Source organism: Aethalodelphis obliquidens, unplaced genomic scaffold (genome assembly GCF_003676395.1).
Source record: "Aethalodelphis obliquidens isolate GAN/ISIS:26980383/991018 unplaced genomic scaffold, ASM367639v1 scaffold38, whole genome shotgun sequence".
Classification (NCBI taxonomy): Eukaryota; Metazoa; Chordata; class Mammalia; order Artiodactyla; family Delphinidae; genus Aethalodelphis; species Aethalodelphis obliquidens.
Genome location: NW_020837982.1, coordinates 13,782,217 through 13,801,831, shown reverse-complemented (window position 1 = coordinate 13,801,831; position 19,615 = coordinate 13,782,217). Strand labels below are relative to the sequence as shown.

The 19,615-nt window shown below is 46.3% G+C and overlaps 1 protein-coding gene across 1 annotated transcript in view; it reads right to left on the bottom strand.

Moving 5' to 3' along the window:
• DNAH9 (dynein axonemal heavy chain 9) overlaps window positions 1–19,615 on the bottom strand; it is a 299,454-nt gene that overhangs the window by 174,922 nt on the left and 104,917 nt on the right. The window contains exons 27-30 of the mRNA XM_027131074.1: window positions 17,989–18,145; window positions 11,359–11,463; window positions 2,813–2,970; window positions 192–330 (exon numbers count right to left, since the gene is read on the bottom strand). Of these exons, the coding sequence (XP_026986875.1) occupies window positions 192–330; window positions 2,813–2,970; window positions 11,359–11,463; window positions 17,989–18,145 (559 nt within the window). The remainder of the gene's footprint in view (window positions 1–191; window positions 331–2,812; window positions 2,971–11,358; window positions 11,464–17,988; window positions 18,146–19,615) is intronic.

Genomic DNA, 19,615 nt, shown 5'->3' with positions numbered 1-19,615 from the left:
TTTTAATGCTGGGCTAAGAAAATGAACATGAATCTTTATTATAGATGTTTCTAGAGCATGTAATATGCTTATGGGCACAGTGACTCTCTATGAGAAGGTTCTAATGTTTCCCTAACACACTGGCTCCAGAACCTGTCCAGAGCTGGGACAATCACACGCAACTGGTCATCTGGTCTAACCAGGGATTGTACCTGTTTAGAGAGAAGCTCTTTGCACAACTTGTAAAGGGTGATGAACTTCCTGGCTAGTAACCGTGCTTCAATGAATCCTTCTGCCACAAGCATGATTTCACAGATCAACTCAAAGTCTGGAACGACCATCGCGCAAGGCCTGTGTAAGGGAGACAGAGGGCTGAGACAGTCCCAACCACAGTGGAGGGGAGCTTGTAAGACGAGAGACACTGGCTGAGATCACGGACGGAGGCATGTGTGAGTGTGAAAACTGAGACCTTAGCAATTATTTCGCTGAAGACTTTCAATGTTAAGATGAGTTAGTACGGATAAAGGGAGTAAACTCTCTTGCTCAAGATGATGGATGATGTGAGCAGATGGGGACAGAGGTGGGGCTACAATGCAAGTCTTGTAACTTGGGTCCAGTGTGCCTTATACAAGGCACAGATTAGTAAAGCCTCAGTAATTAGCAGATTACCAATTAGTGATCTTCTATCATAGATTAGGGGCTAAGGTTGAGGAACAGAGTCTCTCTTGTTATCTGCAAGAAAATGAGAATCTATTTCTCCTTCTCAAAACTTGTCTCCTCCAAGTCTAGATGATCAAACTTATTCTATGCTTATTTGCATACAAATGTCAGTACGTAATTCTGAGGTCTGAAGTAGGCACCTATGAACCCCACTTTGCCACAAAATGGCAAATATGAGAATATAGAAGGGGATTTTTGTCTATATATAAGGATTTATTGTGATTTTTTCTCCCTCTAGGTCTAGAAACATTTTATTTTAAAATTAGTTAATTTTAAAATTAATTCATTAGGTATGTGATAGGAGACTAAAGTTGTTACGTTTCTTTAATTGCATTTTCCCTACACTGATATAAAATTTTCAAAAACATATCATTCAAGTACATTTTTCCCTTATATTATATTAGATTCAAATTCAAAGGAGCAAGCAAATACTTAGATTCTCAAAATTAATTTGTAACCTAAAATAAGGTTAAATATGCATCCGTACAACAGAGTGCAATGCAGCTGTGAAAAATAATGCTGTAGAGGAAAAACTATTTAATGACACAGGAAAACATTAATTAATGAAGGCAGGGTACTAAACTCTATAGAGTCTGATCCCAAGTTTGAAAAAGAAATACTCTGCCCCCACAATACTGGAAGGCAGGTGGCAAGGGGTCGCACTGACTTTCTCTGGATGATAGGACTGGGGTGGGCAGAGCAGAGTCTGGAATCAGACTGCCTAGGTTCAAACTCTAGTTCTGCTGCTTACTAATTGGGTTACTAGCTAACCTTAGTAACTACGGTTACCACCCTGGGAAATCTGCTGAATCTGTTTTCTCACAGTTCAAAGGGGGATCCTAATAGTATCTACCTCATAGGGTTTTTGTGAGAGTTAAATGTGAAAGTAGATGTTTGTACTTATTATTTTTACAAGTACTTTTCTGTTTTTCCCCCAAATTTTCTTCTATGGGTATATGTTCCCTTTAAATTCAGGGGAAAAAGTGTGAGGAATAATTCTTATCAGGGTGATAACCCCTGTCCAGTATTGTTCATAGCACACAGTTTACTTAATAAATACTTTGCATAAGCAAATAGTGATCAGTATAGTACTCTGTGGCACCAGTTCCCACAGCCTGCTGACATTCTTAGTTAAGGTGGGGACCTGCCTGAAGGAGGAGGTACCGCCCCACCCCTGGAGCAGTAAAAGTGAGGGACTGAAGGACACAGGGAGCTTTCCAGTGGCCTCCTGGGCCTCTGTGTCCGCAACAGAGAGCGCTGGGTCTCAGTCCAAAGACGAGACAGACAGCTTTGTTTTCGCTCTCACAGCCTCCCTCTCAGGTACCAGTTCAGTAGACAGACAATCAGAAGCCATGAAGGATCTTTCAGCTTTCGCTTTGTTGGGCTGACTTCTCTTTTCTGAAAAAAGAACGAAGACTCCAGCCCCTGCTAGGAAATGCTTTTGTGTTTTCTTCTCTCAATAAAGAAGATTTAAAAGCGTGGCAATATCCACTGGTGGCAAAGGTAAAATAAAAGAGGTGCTATCATGTGTCACCTGTGAGACGGTCATTCAGCACAGCTCTTTGTAGAAAGCATTCGGTAATGTGTATCAAGAGCCTTAAAAAAGTTCCTCCCTGTTAATTCAGTGATTCCATTCCTGGGAAGCTAGCCAAAGAAAATAATCATGCATACAAAAAAAATACTTATTATATTATACCATGATGAATAAATTTATTTTAACTGTTATATTTAACTACTGTGGACTAGTTAACTACATTGTGGACCATGCATTTGATAGAATAAAATGCAGTCATGAAATGAGATTTCTTAAGAATACCTAACAGAAGAAGAAACCATTTATGATAGGATTATGATAGACTATGAAATGAAAATACAAAACTGTGTGTAGACCACACACGTAGACTACAAATGCATGACTTTATATGCCTGTAAAGAAAAGAACACAATTAAGCAAAAAATAATTTTACTGGTGATGGCATTAAACGTGGTTTTGTAAAATCTACCTTTTAATATGTTCCACATTTCTTTTAATGTACATGTCATACATTTTCAGTGGAAAAAATAAAAGAAGCTTCTCTCCGGGGCCCTTGCACGGGGCAGAGCACACGCTCACCTGAACAGAGCCTTGAGGTTTTCTGGCAGCTCCGTGCGGCCGGCGTAGCCTGGGTTCATGGTGATGAAGATGCCCACAGAAGGGTTCAGGCTAATCTCCTCTCCAAGGAAGTTGAACCGCTGCTTCTTATCTCGAATTGCATCTTGAATGCTTTTTACCTGGTGAACAAGTCATCGGAAAATGCTCCCACTGCGTACCAGAGTCGGAGCAGTAGCTAAGGCTGGGACCCTGTGGTCACATAACACAAACACTTGCTCTGGGCCCCCCTTCATGGAAGGACAGGACTGGCGACTGCGCCCTGGGCTCTTTACCAATGGGCACTGGGTGCATGTCCAAAAGAAATCTGGCCACCCGTATCCCCATATCCACGTTTATCACATGGTGCCTAAGAGGTTGGGGGTGAACAGCAAACAACCCTGACCGCCAGTCCTGTCCACACTGACCGCTGTCTTGAGCATTGTTCTGTATTATGTCATGTGATCCTCACCAGGATGCTCTGAGCGCAGGCTCTTTAGTACCATCATCCCAAGAGGTAGAGTAGTTTGCTGAGCCCTACACAGCTGCTAAGTGCTGGCGTCTGCATCTGAATCCAGGCATGTGGATTCTGGAGCCTGGGCTCTTAGCTGCTACATGGTGGAGAGAACACTAGGACCTACCCCCTAGGCTTGTTCTAGGAGTAAATGAAATAAAGTCCGCAAGGAGTTTAGCACACAGAAAACGCTCAAAAATAGCAGCTAACATGGGCACTCTTGATGTGACCGCTGCCATCACTGCAGTGTGTCCTCATCTGGATCTAACCCTCTCAGCTACCCCTCCGTCTACATCTCTGGAACGAACCTGGAAAACACAGGCGACTCCGGTAGGGATGGAGGGTATGGTGAGGAGCGGGGGACAAAGCAAAGGGAGGCTGGGCCAGATCCCCAGGGGCTATGCGTGCCTTTCTAAAGAGATTAGACTTTTCCTTAAACGTGGTCTGGAGCCGGAGGGGATTTAATAAGCTGAAGGTGGACCTAGTTAGATCTAGATTCTAGATCATACTTATAGCAGTGGAAGGAGAGACAGAAATGAACATCTGGTGGTTTGGAAAAGCGTGTGATAATGATCAGCAAAAGAAGAAGGGAAGACAAAAGGGGCTCACTTGTCCAGCCAGGCCTGGAATGTCTCTGAGTATTTCTAGCCTCTCAGGGCTCTTGAGAGCAAAGCCGGGAAGCTGGGGCCGGGGCAAAGGTTTGAATGAGGCTCCATGCATATCAGCTGTGATCAGGGTGTTTAGAATAGTCAGGGGTTCCGTGGAGTTGGGCTGCAGGGATATGTGTGTGTGCATGTGTGTGTGTGAGTGAGAGGGACAGAGACAGAGACAGAAAGACAGAGAGAGAGAGAGAGAGAGAGAGAGCGAGAGAGAAGCACAGAGAAAAACAGCTGGAGTGTATATAAGAGAGAAGGAGAGAGGAACAGTTGGATCTTAAACGAGAGAGACAGAGCCAGCTGGACCACGTACCAGAGAGAGATAGAGACAGAGAGAGACAGAGAGAATTAAAGCTGGAACACTTATAAAAGAGAGAGACAGAAACAGAGAGACAGCTGGACCAGAGAGATAGCCACACAGCCAGACAGAGACAGAGAGAGAGAAGGAGAGCGAGAGGAAGAGAGCCTGAAGGCCGCTGGGCCATCCACCGCGGGCGAGGCTCTCTCCAGTGCCTGGAAGGGCGGCATCTGCCAGAGCGCCTGGCGGGTCCACAGTTGCGATTCCGCTGCTTTCCCAAGTGAAGCTCTGATGACAGAACGTGTCTGAGCTCACAGCAGTTAGCTGGAGGCTGAAACGTCTTTTCCGCGCACAGCATGTCAGTGTGTCCTGGCAGAGGCAGTCTCCAGCACCCAGCACGCTGGCCAAACAGCTTGGGCTCTGCTGGTTCCCGTGGCACTGCTAGGCCATGGGGCCTCTCGCCACCCTCATCACCCCGCGAGGCCTACGAGTGGGGAAGGCTGGGGTCTCTCCTTCTGCCCCGGTCCTGCCACCTGTAAAATACACAGAGCTCTCTCCTTGTGGCGCAGTAGGGAAGGGACTTTCGTTACTACTTGCAAATGGCTCTGACACCTTTGGGCTAAGGCCAGAGCCCGGGACCCTTTCTGCCACTCGCTCTGACTCAGCACTCTCTCCTGCACCCCGAGGCCCAGACACCTCACGCTCAGTGAGAATCTGTGAGGCACTCTAGGACTTGCAGCATCTGTGCTTTTGTGTAAAATTCCGCAGGGGCGAGAGTGTTGGACAGACTCGAGGAGGCAGTTAAGGCTGGAGCCTCACTGCTGAGGGCAGCCTCTGATGGCCCGGCTCACGCAGGACAGGAGGTCGTCTGCCTGGCATTTCCTTGCTGCCTTAAAAGCAGCTGAGGTCCACAGAACAAGCCACTGGACTGTAACAGTGCCCAGGGTCCAGGGGGCCTGGTAAAGTCCGGAGGTCCTTCAGGAGGCGGTGGGGTGGGGGGTGGGTAGAAGCAGGTGAACCGGGATCATACGGATTAAACTGCAGCCCAGCCAGGTGGAGGTGCACACACAGGTAGGTACGGACTGTATCTAAGGTGCCAGGTACATTCCTCACTCGTGGGGGTCCGTTTCCCCACTAGAGACTCATCACTTTTGCCATGGGGAACAATAGCGGAATAATAACTGTCATTTACTGAGCCCTTGACATGTACCAGGCGCTCTTCTGAGAATTTTATATGAATTAACCCATTCAGTCCTTTCAACAGCTGTATGAGATGGGTGGATCCTCATTTCATAGATGGGGAAACTGAGGCTGAAGGCAGTGAAGACTATGCTACAGTCCTGGAAGATGCAGGCGTTAGGGGAGGCATGAGGGAACTCTATACTATTTTGCAACTTTTCTGTAATTGGTTTTCTATGATTTCCTACAATTCTAAAATAAATTCAAAATAAAAAGTTAAAAGAAAAATGAAACTTGCCAGATGTCCAACAGTTGGTAAGCGGGGCAACCTGCATTAAAATCGGGCAGTCTGGGGCCAAAGCATATACTTTTAGCCACTTCCCCACACGGCCTTCTACCAGTAGGAACACTGCCAGCCACACACAGCTCCTCATCTAATATATACCATTTCAGAGAAATTTGTTTTGCTCTGAAAATAATCATGTTTGTTACAATTTAGAGACATAGGTTTCCATGAAATGAAAAAGGTGCTTTCTCCACCCATTAAGAAAACAAGCAAAAATGGAGAGCTATGTAGAAACCAGTGTCCTCTACTGGGGGTGATTTTGCACCTGCCCTCCCCAGGGGACATTTGGCCACATACGGAGACATGTTTGTTGTCACAACTAGGGGGGAGGTTGCTGCTTGTGTCTAGTGGGTAGAGGCCAGGGATGTAGCTAAACATCCTGAAACGCACAAGACAGATTCTTGCAACGAAGAATTTTCAGGCCCAAGACAGCCTTAGTGCCTAAGTTGAGAAAACCATGATCTGGACCAAACATTTTACCAATGAGGAAACTGAGGCCAAGAAGATATAAGTGACTTGTCCACCATTCCACACCTGTGTCCCTGGGTCCTACCAAATTCGCATGCACATTCTTGGCCCCAGCCCAGACTGACCAAATCAGAAATTCTGGTGGTGTGGTCCAACAAAGCATCTTTTAATAAGCCCTCCGGGTGATTCTGATGCATGCTGAAGTCCAAGAACCACTGCAGTCCAGTCAGTTCTTCGATTTCTACTCGTACTTGCTTCTGCCCAGGTGTCTCCATTCACACCTGCAGACTGACCCCCCTCCACCTCTCAAGGAGCCTGAGTCCTCCGATCCTTCTGCCTCACCTGCCATGGAGAGGACATGTCCCTGCAGCCCACTCACCTGGACCAGCCAGGCTTGATCCTGTGGGTTTTGGTGTGAACCCAAGCTCCACGGTCCTCAAGCATTTTCTCTTTACTTCACAGTCTCCCTCTCAACTCTGGTTCTCAATGTTTGCTGAACATGAGAACCATGCAGGAAGGTTTTCTTTGAACTTTGATGCCTAGGTCCTGCCCCAGACCAATGAAATCAAAATTTTTGGGGTGGAGACTGTGCATTTGTGCATTGCTATTTTTCAGAATTGCCAGGCAATTCTAACGTGCAACCAGGGTGGAGAATACCGCATCCAGGGCAGCTTGTCTCCAACTTCATGGTGCCTATGACCCACTGGGCGTCTTGTGAAAACGCAGATTCTGTTACAGCAGGTCTGTGGTGGGTTTGAGAGTCTGCGTTTCTAATAGGTGCCCAGGGGATGCTGATGCTGCTGGTCCGCCACTGGAGCAGCACGGGGCTAGCTGCCACCACCCGACCCGGCAACCTCCACTGTCCATTCTCAGGAGTGGCCTTGCCCCGGGACCACAATGCCCCATTCCAATTCATGACCCTCCACTGCCTCTTGACTAGATGGGCTCACTTTCTTTCAGTTTCTACAGGCTTTAACTGCACCTCTTGAATGGAACTTCCTTCCTGCCTTATATTTTAGATGCATGTGTAGGTCTTACTTCTCTATATTGCAGCCCAGCTCTGACATCAAATGATCAGTCCTGCTATCTACACAAGCCACGTGTGCTTGTCTGACCACAGTGGCTTGACTGGGTATCTTAAGAATGACATCTTTCCCTCCAAAGACTGGAAGTTGGTGATCACAGACGGTTCTGCCCCTATACCCTCCCACCCAGGTAGGGCCTTGCATCAGACACACTGGTGAAGAATCAAAGTCATCCCATCTTACCCGCAGGTGATAAATTTTAAGGAGGTCATCGGCTAGCCCTAGGCTATGCTCCTCCTCTCAGCTTTTTCTCCACACCCCTCTATGTTGCCCCCCTACATTCTAGGGAAGTGGCCCATTCATTCTGTGGTCCCCTGGGGTCATTCTCTTCTCCAGCCTTTGCCCCCAAATGCCATGCATTATTAAAATCCTGCCTGGCTCACTCCATGCTTCTCTCTGCAGTGGCAGATTAGAGTCTGCTGCCTTCAGGAAGTACAAACCACTCATCACTTTTAACATTTAAAAAAATATTTCTATGTTTTACCTTAGACCTTAAACTCCTATATAAAGGGTGTTACATGGGAGTTCCCTTGGCTCTGAGAGGCTAGCATTTGTTCAGCTCCTTGAGTACTTGGAACACTGCTATGATGGGCTCCCGAGTCCCTGCTAGCTGCTCTGCTGCTTCTAGCCACTTGCTGCCCCAGCCCAGCCCACTACCAGGGCTCGTACCTGTGGAAGGGACAAAGTGGCAGGGATGCCTGACCAGGAAGTGTGGAGGGGGACCAGGGGCTGGAGGTACAGAGTAGTGGCACATGTCCCCTGGCCCACATAACCCAAGGCCTAGGGAGCTGATTGCAACAGTAGTGGCAAAATTCCCCCAAAAAGTATGTAGTAACTTATACGTTTTAAAAATAACAGAGTAATTGTTCTTGGAATTGCCACAGTTTTCCCAATTGGATATGCAATTCTGCTTGACCAATCTGACAGAGACATGAAAATTTCCACCTCCAAGAATACTGAGGCATGCTCACTTTTGTAGAAGTTACTGGGAAGAGGGGCACAGACATGTGAGGAGAGGAAAGGAGGAGAGTCAGGAGAGGAGGGGTAAGGCGGGTAGAACTGTCACAGCTGGTGCAGCTTCTGCACCAATATGCCAGCCTGGATTACAGCGTGAACAGTTAGTGCAATTTTCTCCTTGGATGGGTCTATGATTTTAAATGGTACTATCTCAGATTTTGCCCAGGCTGTTGTCAGACCACTTTCTTGAGAATGTTTCCTATGATGTATTCCTAGACGAGAGTGTGGAAGCATCAGAGAATTCCAGATTGAATTTATTTCATTTAATTCCAGAAGCAAAAGGGAATTAATCTTGAACTCACCACTGATCTTGTGTTTGGCAATTTCAAAATACTGTAAGGCAAATCCACAGCGTCTGTCTACTATGCACTGGGGACAGTGGCTGTTGGGCAGTGCCTCATCGGTTAGGACACTGTTAAGTTTGTTAAGATAGCCAGAGCCTGGCCGGCTGAGAAGGAGTGAACAGTGCAGGGGAGACTGCTGAGACCAGGGAGTAGACCCTTCTTCCCTGTGCTGTGTTCCAGCCTTCTACTTTTCTTCAACCCATTTCCTGCAGGGTTCAGGTAATAATGATAGTAATGATGAACATCACCCCCACCCCCACCATCATCATCATCGTGGTCATCACCATCATCATCACCACCACCATTACCACCATCACCATGGTCATCACCATCAGCATCAGCATCACCACCACCATTACCACCATCACCATCAGCATCAGCATCACCACCACCATTACCACCATCACCATGGTCATCACCATCATCATCATCACCATCACCACCACCATCAACATCACCACCACCATTACCATCATAACAGAGACTAACATCTATTGTGTGCCTACTATGTGTAGGGCTTTGTTTTAAGTGCTTTACATATGTTAACTCAATAATTACTACAACTGCATCTAGTAGGTATTAGTATTATTAACTCCCTTTACAAATGTGGAACTTGAGACATGGACTTGCCCAAGGTCACACAGCTAGTAAAGTGGCAGAACCAGAACTGAACACTGGCAGTGTGGTTTCAGAGCTTACACACATAACCACTTCTCCCCTGCCTTGTCTGGCTAACTCCACTCTACAAGAACCTGCTTCTTTTAAAAGCCGAATTCCATGTGGAACTTGTTTATACCTCTGGAGCCCAAGAAGAGGTCTCTGCTGACCTTGTTGTGGCTCCCACCTTTTGCTCTTCCCCTGGGCTCCTTGTGGGGACACATGGAGACAGCCCGTCAGCAACCACAGGCACTGGGTGCTGCATCGGGACACCACAGGTGTGACTATTCATGATGAATGGTCCTGGGTTTAAGTGAGGCAGTAACAGCAGCACAGCCTAGCTGATGAGAACAAGAAGTGCTCTCCAGAAGCTGTGGGAAGAAGCCAGGAAAGGGGGCAGAAAATCATAAAAGCAAAGATGAAAGAGGTGGACATAAAGATGGGTAGAAATAATTATGGGTTATTGATCCCAATAGACACTGTGGCAAGAAGCTTAATGCTTCTCTCTTGATTTTCAGAACCGTTCTAGGCCTAGAATTAGTACTTCAAGAAAGGTTCATTTTCTTTTACTCTACATCTTATATCACAAAACTCAAACAGTCTTTACAGAAGCATCATTCCTGGTTCCAAGTTGTGAGGTGACTACTTGGAGGTGAATGCAGTCAGTGGACGTGTTTTGTTTGTTCAGCTCAGGTTTTGTTTTTGATTAAATAAATTGCCAACTTTTGGAAATCTAGAGATTTTTAATAAAAATCTGGACTCTCAGCTTCTCCTTAAAATGTAAAAGATCTGGCAACACCGGCCTCATATTCTCACGAGGCAGAGGTGTGCTGGTAAATGTGTAACAACCAGCTCTCCAGGGAAAAACAAATGCCCCTGTAGGATTTGCCCATTTCCGTGGCAGCCAACGTCAGGCTGCCAGTGTGACGGCACAATCAGCTCTTGTGAACCAAGCCAGTCAAAGGTTTTCAGCTGAGAGGGTGTTCAGGCAGCTCTGTGACTTACTTCTTCTACCTACTCCTACTGAATCAAACGACCCTAAGGAAAGGGAAGACCCTGTATCACTCCTGGGAACAAGAGAAGAACCTACATTTCTGCAACTTTCAGGAGCTTCACCAAGAAACAATGCAGACAAGCATCAGCAAGTTGGTACAAAGCAGACTTTCAGCAAAGGTTTGTTTACTTTTTTCTACCCCCGCTCTTTCTGCTGCTCCCACTGTCTATGGGATCCTTACCCAAATCCAAATCTTCTCCATCTTTTCAAGGCCTGGCTTCAAGGTAACAGAAATCAAATCACATCTAGAACATTGAAGAGTGTCTCAAGAACTCAAGATTTTTGAAGTTAGGAATAGTGTCCTATTCAACTGGGGACCCTTCACACTGGCCTTGAGCACAGCACTGACTACGCTGTAGGTGTTTAGTAAGCGCTTCCTGGATGACCTGAAAGACAAGTGCCATGCTTAGGGGAAATCTAACCAAAAACTGACTTTCTTCATCCAACAACACTCACGCTGCCCCCTCACTTTGTCCATAATTAGGTGAGCGAGGCTGAGGGAGGTGGGGCGCCTGGCTAGGATGCTCAGCAAGGAAACGGATGAGCTGAATTTCAAGTCCTGGTCAGACAACTTCCCAAGTCTATGCCTCTTCTAAGGAGCTGGGCTCTGCCATCTTTTTGGATCCTTTCCTACCCCTATGAAGCAGGTGCATGGATGTTCTTTCTTCCTGTTTCACAGAGGAGGAAATGGAAAATCATGGCCAGTAAATGGATCCATCTTGGTAGGGACCAGCACAATACCCATACCCAGCACCCAGGCCTGACTTTAGCAGGTGGAAGAAAGGTCAGGAAGTGCAACAGGGGAAAGGGTAGAGGCAAGTGGATGAGGAGAGGGTAAAAGCAAGAGGATGTACAAGTCCTCAGTGCTTGGCACGAAGACCACAGCGCTCCCATCAAGTTCTGGCCCCCATACCTGCACAGCCACCACTGACAAGACCTCCACGGAGATTCGATTAAACTCATCAAAACAGCCCCAGGCACCGGTCTGAGCAAGGCCCTTGTAGATGTTGCCGCAAGACTGCAACAAAATGTACAAAGATTAAATTACTATCTGCTGGGCTTACTGTTACGCATCTAAGTAATTTTCCATCTCCTTTATCGTAGAACTTCCAGTTCCCTAAAGACCACTGGTTAGAAACTCATATTAGAATTTCAAGGACAATTAAAATTTTGATGGCTTTGGGTGCCAACATAAGTCATGGGATCAAACAGAACCTTCTCAAGACACTTCGACCAAAATCCCTTTAAAATGTCATCAGGCTTGTATTGATTCTGTAGCTTTCAAAATCCCAGGAAACGAATAGAATATTATATTTCTTGCACCATACAAACAAAAATCCTTCCACTCAGCCTTCGGCATGTGCTGATGAAAAAGTTTATGTCTGTCTCTTTGAATTCATGCAAAATACTCAGGTTTCCCAGAGTGATGGGAAGCTGGAGATGTGGGTGGGAAGGGATAACCTCTTTTGGAAATAAACTACAGGTAAATCTTTTTAAATGAGAGTAAGGGGATAATTTCAGATGGGAGATGGTATATCTGTCCTAAAAGTGAAAACCACTCTGGCCATTCAGTGTGAACTAGTAAACCATGGAGCCATATAACGGGAGAGACGGCTGGGAGACACTCAAGGCCATTGGCAAGGAAACATCACTGATGTGCTCAGAACATGCAAATAGTCGAAAAGTCCATTCATTTACTCAGTGGGCAGTTTTTGACTATCTGCTCCATGCATAGCTCACGTGCTAGACCCAGAGAGGCTCAGTCCCTCTAAGAGCTTCTAGTTAGGTTGTGGAGATAAGGCATACAAATAAAACAGGTAAATTGCTACATGAGCAGTGGTTCCAATGGATAAATATAGATCACAAATGTTATGCAGTTCAGAGAGGGGTGGGTCAAAGTGCTCTAGATGGACCCGTTTTGCCAAAGAAGTGAATTTCACATAGTACTACAACAGCACTTTCCAAAGTTTATTTCATGGAATGCCAAAGCTGGGAGATGCTCCTTGAAGACAAGACTCTCTGGTAAATCAAGTTTGGAAAACACTGCTTTCTATAACCCACTTTGGTCAATTTACAACGTATAAGGGCATTTTAAGGGCCCTGAGAAGTCAGGCAAAATTAAATTAGTTCAACTTTGTTATATGGCTAGGATTTTTTTTTTTTCTCATGTGACCCCTGATTTTCTCAGAACGCATTCTGGCAAACGTTAGCGTAGTGGAAGGAACACAAGAACAGAACCAGAAGATCTGGAGTACTGATATCTCACAGAAGTACATGGTATCTTTAGAACATACATTGGAATCATGGCTTAATAAGGTAACAGTGTCTGTGCAGGCATAGCAGAAGGATAAGGGCTTTCCAGGAGGAGGAAGGATTATGGACAAAGAAGGAGCAAAGTCATGGTATGTACAGAGAAAAATAAAGGTGTCATTTTGGCATGAAAGTTGATTTAATAAAGAGGGTCATGGTTCTGAAAAGGCTTGAATTATTATAAGAGGTCTTTGGAGGTTTGGAGCAGAGAAAAACATGATTAAATCAGTATTTTAGGAGACCCAGTCTAACATCACATAAGCTAGGTTAGATGCGGGGCAGACTTTGAAAACAGAGGGAAGAAGCAACCCCACCTTTTACTAAGCTCCTTGAATTAAGTGATTTCTCTATTCATGCAACAAATCTACTCTGAGTCTGTGCTATGTGCTAGGGGTTGTCCTAGGTCATGAGGATTCAGCCCTGAACAAGGGAGAATTGACCCGATCCTCAGGGTTTTGGATCCTAACGGGGAAAACAGACAACGAACACTAAACTATCAGTAGTGATAAGTCCCAATGGAGTCTTAACATGAGGGTAATGTGGCTATTTATTTATTCATTCTGTTTTATTGAAATGTAATGGACATGTAGCTATTTCAGATTGAGAAGTCACAGTCTCCCTGAGGAGGTGACATAAGTTCTAGGCATTGTGTTTGTGTGCTCAAAAAAATTCTGCAGGTGGATATTGCTAGTATTATATTCATGAGTGTGTGTGTGTGTGTGTGTGTATACATATGTATATATACACGTATATATAATAAAACGTAATATATATTTTATATTTCATTTATATGACATGCTTATATTCCCGAACTTCTGCTTAGTATTTGTGACATTTGACAGGTTGCCATATATACATGACATTTGACAGGCTGCCACACACACACATATATATATGTAAAATAATAAAACAACCTGTCTGGGTCTTCCCTGGTGGCGCAGTGGTTGAGAGTCCGCCTGCCGATGCAGGGGACACGGGTTCATGCCCCGGTCCGGGAGGATCCCACATGCCGCGGAGCGGCTGGGCCCATGAGCCATGGCCGCTGAGCCTGTGCGTCCGGAGCCTGTGCTCCGCAACAGGAGAGGCCACAGCAGTGAGAGGCCCGCGTACCGCAAAAGGAAAAACAAACTAACAAACAAGAAACAACCTGTCAACTATCACATATACACACATTACATATATGTATATCACATACACACATTATATATATATCGCCACCTGTCAAAGGTTATAAACACTAAGTCAGAGTTTTGAGAATCAAAATCCATGCTTCTCCAGCTAACAGTGGTTTTAAAACATTTTAAAGCTGTGGATGCCTTTCATCAAATGGAAATCCAATACATAAAACAGAAGAAAGTAGAGTTTCCATAGGGGGATAATCGTCACCCCACACTTTACCCCCAAGGGCCTGAGCAGAACCCAGGACTCCATGTGGCCCCGTTTTTTGACAGGAAACAATTAAGATGTCACCACAACAGCACAATGGTACCATTAGCTGGGCTGGGCTGGGCTGTTGCCTTGCCATAAGACGGTGAGTTTCTGGGACAGCATAAGGGCTCTCAGAATAAGGTTGAAGGCCTGGAAGCGAGAGCATTGCTGAAGGAAGAATAAACATTGCTGACTGATTGGAATGATGGAAGGAAGGACAGGAAACAATTAAGATGTCTTAAGATGTCCACCCTGGCCTACGGGGAAAAATAAGATGATTAGTATTGATGCGATGAGGAACCTGGCCGGAAGGAAACAGGGAGTCAGCAGGAACTGTCTGAGAAGAGTATTGACCGAATATGAGAGAAGGGCATCCAAACAGAGGCCTCTACTGCCTAGTTAAAGACACTACCAGAACTTGGGTTAAGCTGGAAAACAGATTCAGGAGTCATCCGTATAAAAGTAAAACTTGAAGTGATGAAAGGGGGTCAAAAATGAGATCAAGAAGGCAAGATCAGTTAGAATTGTGGAAGGATAATGTTTCAGAAGCGTAGAGAGCAGGGTTTCTCAAGGAGTGGGAGTTCTATAGTATTGATGCCATGGAGAAGTCACAGAATTCCAGATACTTTCAGATTCAAAGTCATTTGATGTTTCAGCAATAGCCTCTCCAGATTGAGGTCCAGGGGGAAAGTATTGCTGCTATAATATGAAGAATGTCTTAGCACTAAAACAGCAACCATTTCCAGAGAAAGTGGCTAGTTTTATGGGTTTTCCAACCAGCACTAGTAGAGTAAAGCAAACCCTAACCCTAACCCTTTCCCCCAAGCCTCCACACAGTTCTTGAGTCCACCCCATTACCCAACGCCTCCCTACAGAATTCCTGAGGCAGAGGGGATTGTGAGGGTCCTTGACAAAGCCCAAACTCTCCTCTTTCCTCCTCCTCTGTTTCACCACCGACCCACGCCCTCCCCATGTTCACTAAGTATCATTTAATTTTTTCAAGCCTCTCAATCTTTCTTTTCCGTTTCTGCTACCCCATTATCCGGCTTCTCTGCTTCTCTGGTTTGAACGACTGCAATGTTCTTCCTAAAAATGTTCCTCCCCCCACTTCCAGTCTCTTCCTGTCTCCCTTCATCTGGCTGCCCAGGGAGTCTTCCTTAAAGACCGTTTGTCTTCATCACGCTCCTGCTTCAGTCCTGCAGCCTGCAGCGTTTCTGGGGCCTGACACCTCAAGGTCAGAGCTTCCCAGTGGTCTTGTGTTCCTCCTCTCCCTGCTCAACCCCATCTCCCAGCCTCCCCTGTTCCCTGAGCCACTCGAATGGACTCCACCATGGTTCCATGTTTGTTTCTAGCTTGTTCTCTGGAGATACTGAAACAGAATGGGCTGCTGTGAGTGACGCTGGTGAAGCCTCTTTCTGACCTTCACTCCTTTCCTCTCCTCACCCCAGACAAACCCTGTGAAGAGAGCTCAGGGTGAAGTCAGCACAGGGAGCAGGGGAAGGACAGCAACTGCACAAAGAACTCAGTCCTGTTTTTGAAGCTGATGTTTTAGTGGGTGGGGTTGAGTTAAAATGTCGCATGCCCTGTTTGGTGCTCATCCAAACCTTAACAACCTTAAACAACCTCAGCTCTCACCTCCTCCACGATGTCTTTTCTGACCAGCGCACTTGGTGGCTCTCTCACAGCTCTGGAGCATTCCAGGGATTAGAGTTCGTAGAACACGCATTAGCACTCAGGGTAATGCTGTCTGCTATCTCCCCTAATTATTTCATATATCGTTCCTGTCTCTCCTAATGGACTGGGTTATGCTCACCCTATCTATCTATCTATCTATCTGCCATTCATCTATTATCTCTCTCTCTCTCATCTCTGTCATCTACCTATGTATCTTTATTTTCTTTCTTTCTTCCTTCCTCCTTTCCTTCCTACCCATCTATCTCTTATATGTCTATCTATCATCTATCATTTATCTATTCATATCTATCTATCATTCATCTATTATCTCTCTCATCTGTCATCTGTTGACCTGCCTATGTTTTCTTTCTTTCCTTTTTTCCTTCCTTCTTTCTTCCTTTCTTTTTCTTTCTTTCTCTCTCTCTTTTTTTTTTTTTTTTTTGCGTTACACGGGCCTCTCACTGTTGTGGCCTCTCCCGTTGTGGAGCACAGGCTCCAGACGCGCAGGCTCAGCGGCCATGGCTCACGGGCCCAGCCGCTCCGCGGCATGTGGGATCTTCCCGGACTGGGGCACAAACCCGTGTCCCCTGCATCGGCAGGCGGACTCTCAACCACTGCGCCACCAGGGAAGCCCTCTCTCTTTCTTTATCATCTACCTATCTACCTACCTATCTATCTCTGATATCCTCCCATGACTCCCAACAGATGCTGAGCAATGGTGATGCTCAATAAATTGATTGCTGGTGTGTACTCTGAGATAAAAATAATTCTGAATAGCTGGACAACAAAGGGAAGAGGAGGTTTGCAAACTGCTTACTTATTGAGGCTGTTTGGTTACAAAGGATGTTTGGTGTCTAGGAAGGGATCACCTTACCTTTGCTGTATCTCACTACAGCTATACCTACTGTTCTTGCTCTGATCTGTGTCTGTACTAGATGCACATGACTGAAGCTTTGCACAGTTCAAACAAATTAAGGGCAGACTCCTCCTTTCACCCTGTACTCTTAGAGGAATTGGTGGGGTCAGGGTTCAGTAATAAGTATTTTTTTTTTTTTTTTTTTTTTTTTTTTTTTTGCGTTACGCTGGCCTTTCACTGTTGTGGCCTCTCCCGTTGCGGAGCACAGGCTCCAGACGTGCAGGCTCAGCGGCCATGGCTCACGGGCCCAGCCGCTCCATGGAATGCGGGATCTTCCCGGACCGGGGCACGAACCCGTGTCCCCTGCATCAGCAGGCGGACTCTCAACCACTGTGCCACCAGGGAAGCCCCTAAATTTATTTTTAAATTAAATTTATTTTACAGGCAATATATCACATCATATATACATATAAATATTTGATCTATTTAGTGCAAATGTTTTCTTTTTCCACTCTAAATTTATTTACCTGCTACCCTATTTTCAAAAGGGAACTTAAGGTAGTTTACAAAAATACATACAATAAAACAAAATAGAAATGAGACAGTGAGACAATCTGTTTTTATGCTTTTTTCAAAAAAAAGAATCTGAATAAGGTCTAGTTGTGAGCAGAACGTTGCTAGCAGAGAAGTGACCTAATGGGCCTCTTGTCTCTTTTTCATTTCTCTATGACACAGAGCCTGGAATACATTAAAAAATGTAAAAATGATGAGTGCCTGGATGAAGAACATTACCCTTGCACTTGTCTTTGTGTACCTCTTGCTAAGAATAGAGGTTACTCTAGTATGTCTTCAGAAGCCAAACCTAGAATATTTTGCCCTTGTAGAAATTCTGGGGAAATGCCCACTTTTACACAAGAGCACATCTATGACTTTTATGTGAAGATTTTTATATCAGCCACTTATGAGCCTTTCTGTGGTTCTGGGTCAAATAATGAATTTAGGCCTTTGGATATATGTTCAGCTTCTCCATTTTATAGATGACGAAAGGAAGACCCCAGAGGTGAAGTCATCTCTCTGTGGTTGCCAAGCTCATCAGTGGAAGTGGATTCCACGGTGCTAAAGTTTACAGGGAGGTCCACAAGCTCCTGAGGGCAAGGGTCCTCAGGCCTCCTGTGAAGGAGCAGGGACGTCCCTGTCTGGGCCTCTGAGCTGGACCAGGGTGGCGAGGATGAAGCCGTGGCCCAGCTCCTAGTCCCCCCGAGGCTGGGCCTGTACCTTGTAGTCCATCTGCTCGGAGCAGTTAAACACGTAGACCATGATGCCCAGCGCTCGGCCCAGGTCCTTGGTGGTCTCTGTCTTGCCTGTGCCTGCAGGTCCTGCTGGAGCCCCGCTCATGGTCAGGTGCAGAGACTGGGTGAGGGTGATGTAGCACCTGCCAAACACAGGAGGGTGGAGGTCACTCTCAGTGCCACAGGTGGCCCCACAAATAGCTCTGGCCCTGCTGGGTCCTAGTGAGATAGAGCTGAGGTTCAAGGCCGTGAGAGACTTGGCACAGCTTCTGTGAAGGAAAGCCCAGAGCCCCCCTCTCTGGTCCCCTCTGCGCTGTGGGTGGAACTTTCTAAAGGATCATCTGATCATGATGCTCCCCCCCTGAAGGGCACCAGGGGCTCTCAGCCCGGCCCTTCCTGACCTTGCCCCCGCTTACTTCTCTAGCTCATTTCTCATTGGTTCCTTCCCCCCAGCCCCAGTATGTTTAAGTCCATTCAGGAAGAGCTAGAGCTTGTGTCCCCACTAAATTCATATGTTGAAATCCTAACCCCCAAAGACTGTGGTGTTAGGAGGTGGGGCCTTTGGGAGGTGACGAGGTCATGAAGGTGGAGCCCTCATGACTGGGCTTAGTGCCTTATTAAGGTAGAGCGGTCCTTGCCCCTTCTACCATGTGAAAACACCATGAGAAGGCACCAGCTGTGAGCCAGAAAAAGGGCCCTCACAAGAGCACGACTATGCTGGCACCTTGATCTTGGACTTCCCAGCATCCAAAACTGTTGAGGTCAAGTCCCCCGAAAACTGAGTTCCTCTGCTGAGTTAATGATTAACCTCTTTACCCAAAACATTATTCCTTTTCTCGTCCAACACCTGTTCCCCTCAAGATTGAGGGGTATCAAAGGGGGGATTGAAACTGCATACAAGCCCCTGTTCCCCTGTCCTTTAAGATAACAGCCTTTTGCTTTAGTCTCCCAGTCCTCCCCTGAGTCTCCAAAGGCTGGCTCAAGAGTTAATGATTAGGAAATGTGAAGATGGAGAAACAAAGAATACCTGTTGGACCAGGAAACTGGTACAGTTTAGACTCTAGACGAGCCCCACAGCAGGTCCCGAACACCCAGGCCCCTGAAAGCTACAGATACAGGCCCGACACATCCCCCAAGCTGTTCTCACCGGAAGCAGACCCCACCAGGTGAAAATTGCCAACCGCCAGCACTTAGAGCTCAGACCAGTTGAAACCAGATGATTGGTGATACTCGAAACTTCACATTGAAGCCAACCAATTCGCGAATAGGACAAGCCAACCAGGCTCCCTGCAGCCCCCTCCCTCACTCTCACGCTGCCTTTAAAACCTTTGTCTCCTAACCGGCAACTTGGAGATGGTCTTAGGACACTAGTCCACCATCTTCCCACGTTGCTGGGCTCCTGAATAAAGCAACTTTTCCTTGTCCACCAAAACGTGTCTCTCGAATTGGCCCGTCGAGCGGCGAGCAGCTGAACTTGGGTTCTGTACCGGCCTTGTCCAGTTACACCGTGAGAAATAAAGTTCTGTTGTTTATAAGCCACCTAGTGTTATAGCTGACTGAACAGACTAAGGTGCCAGACACAGTAGGACTGTGCTTGTCCCTCTCTCCTCCCC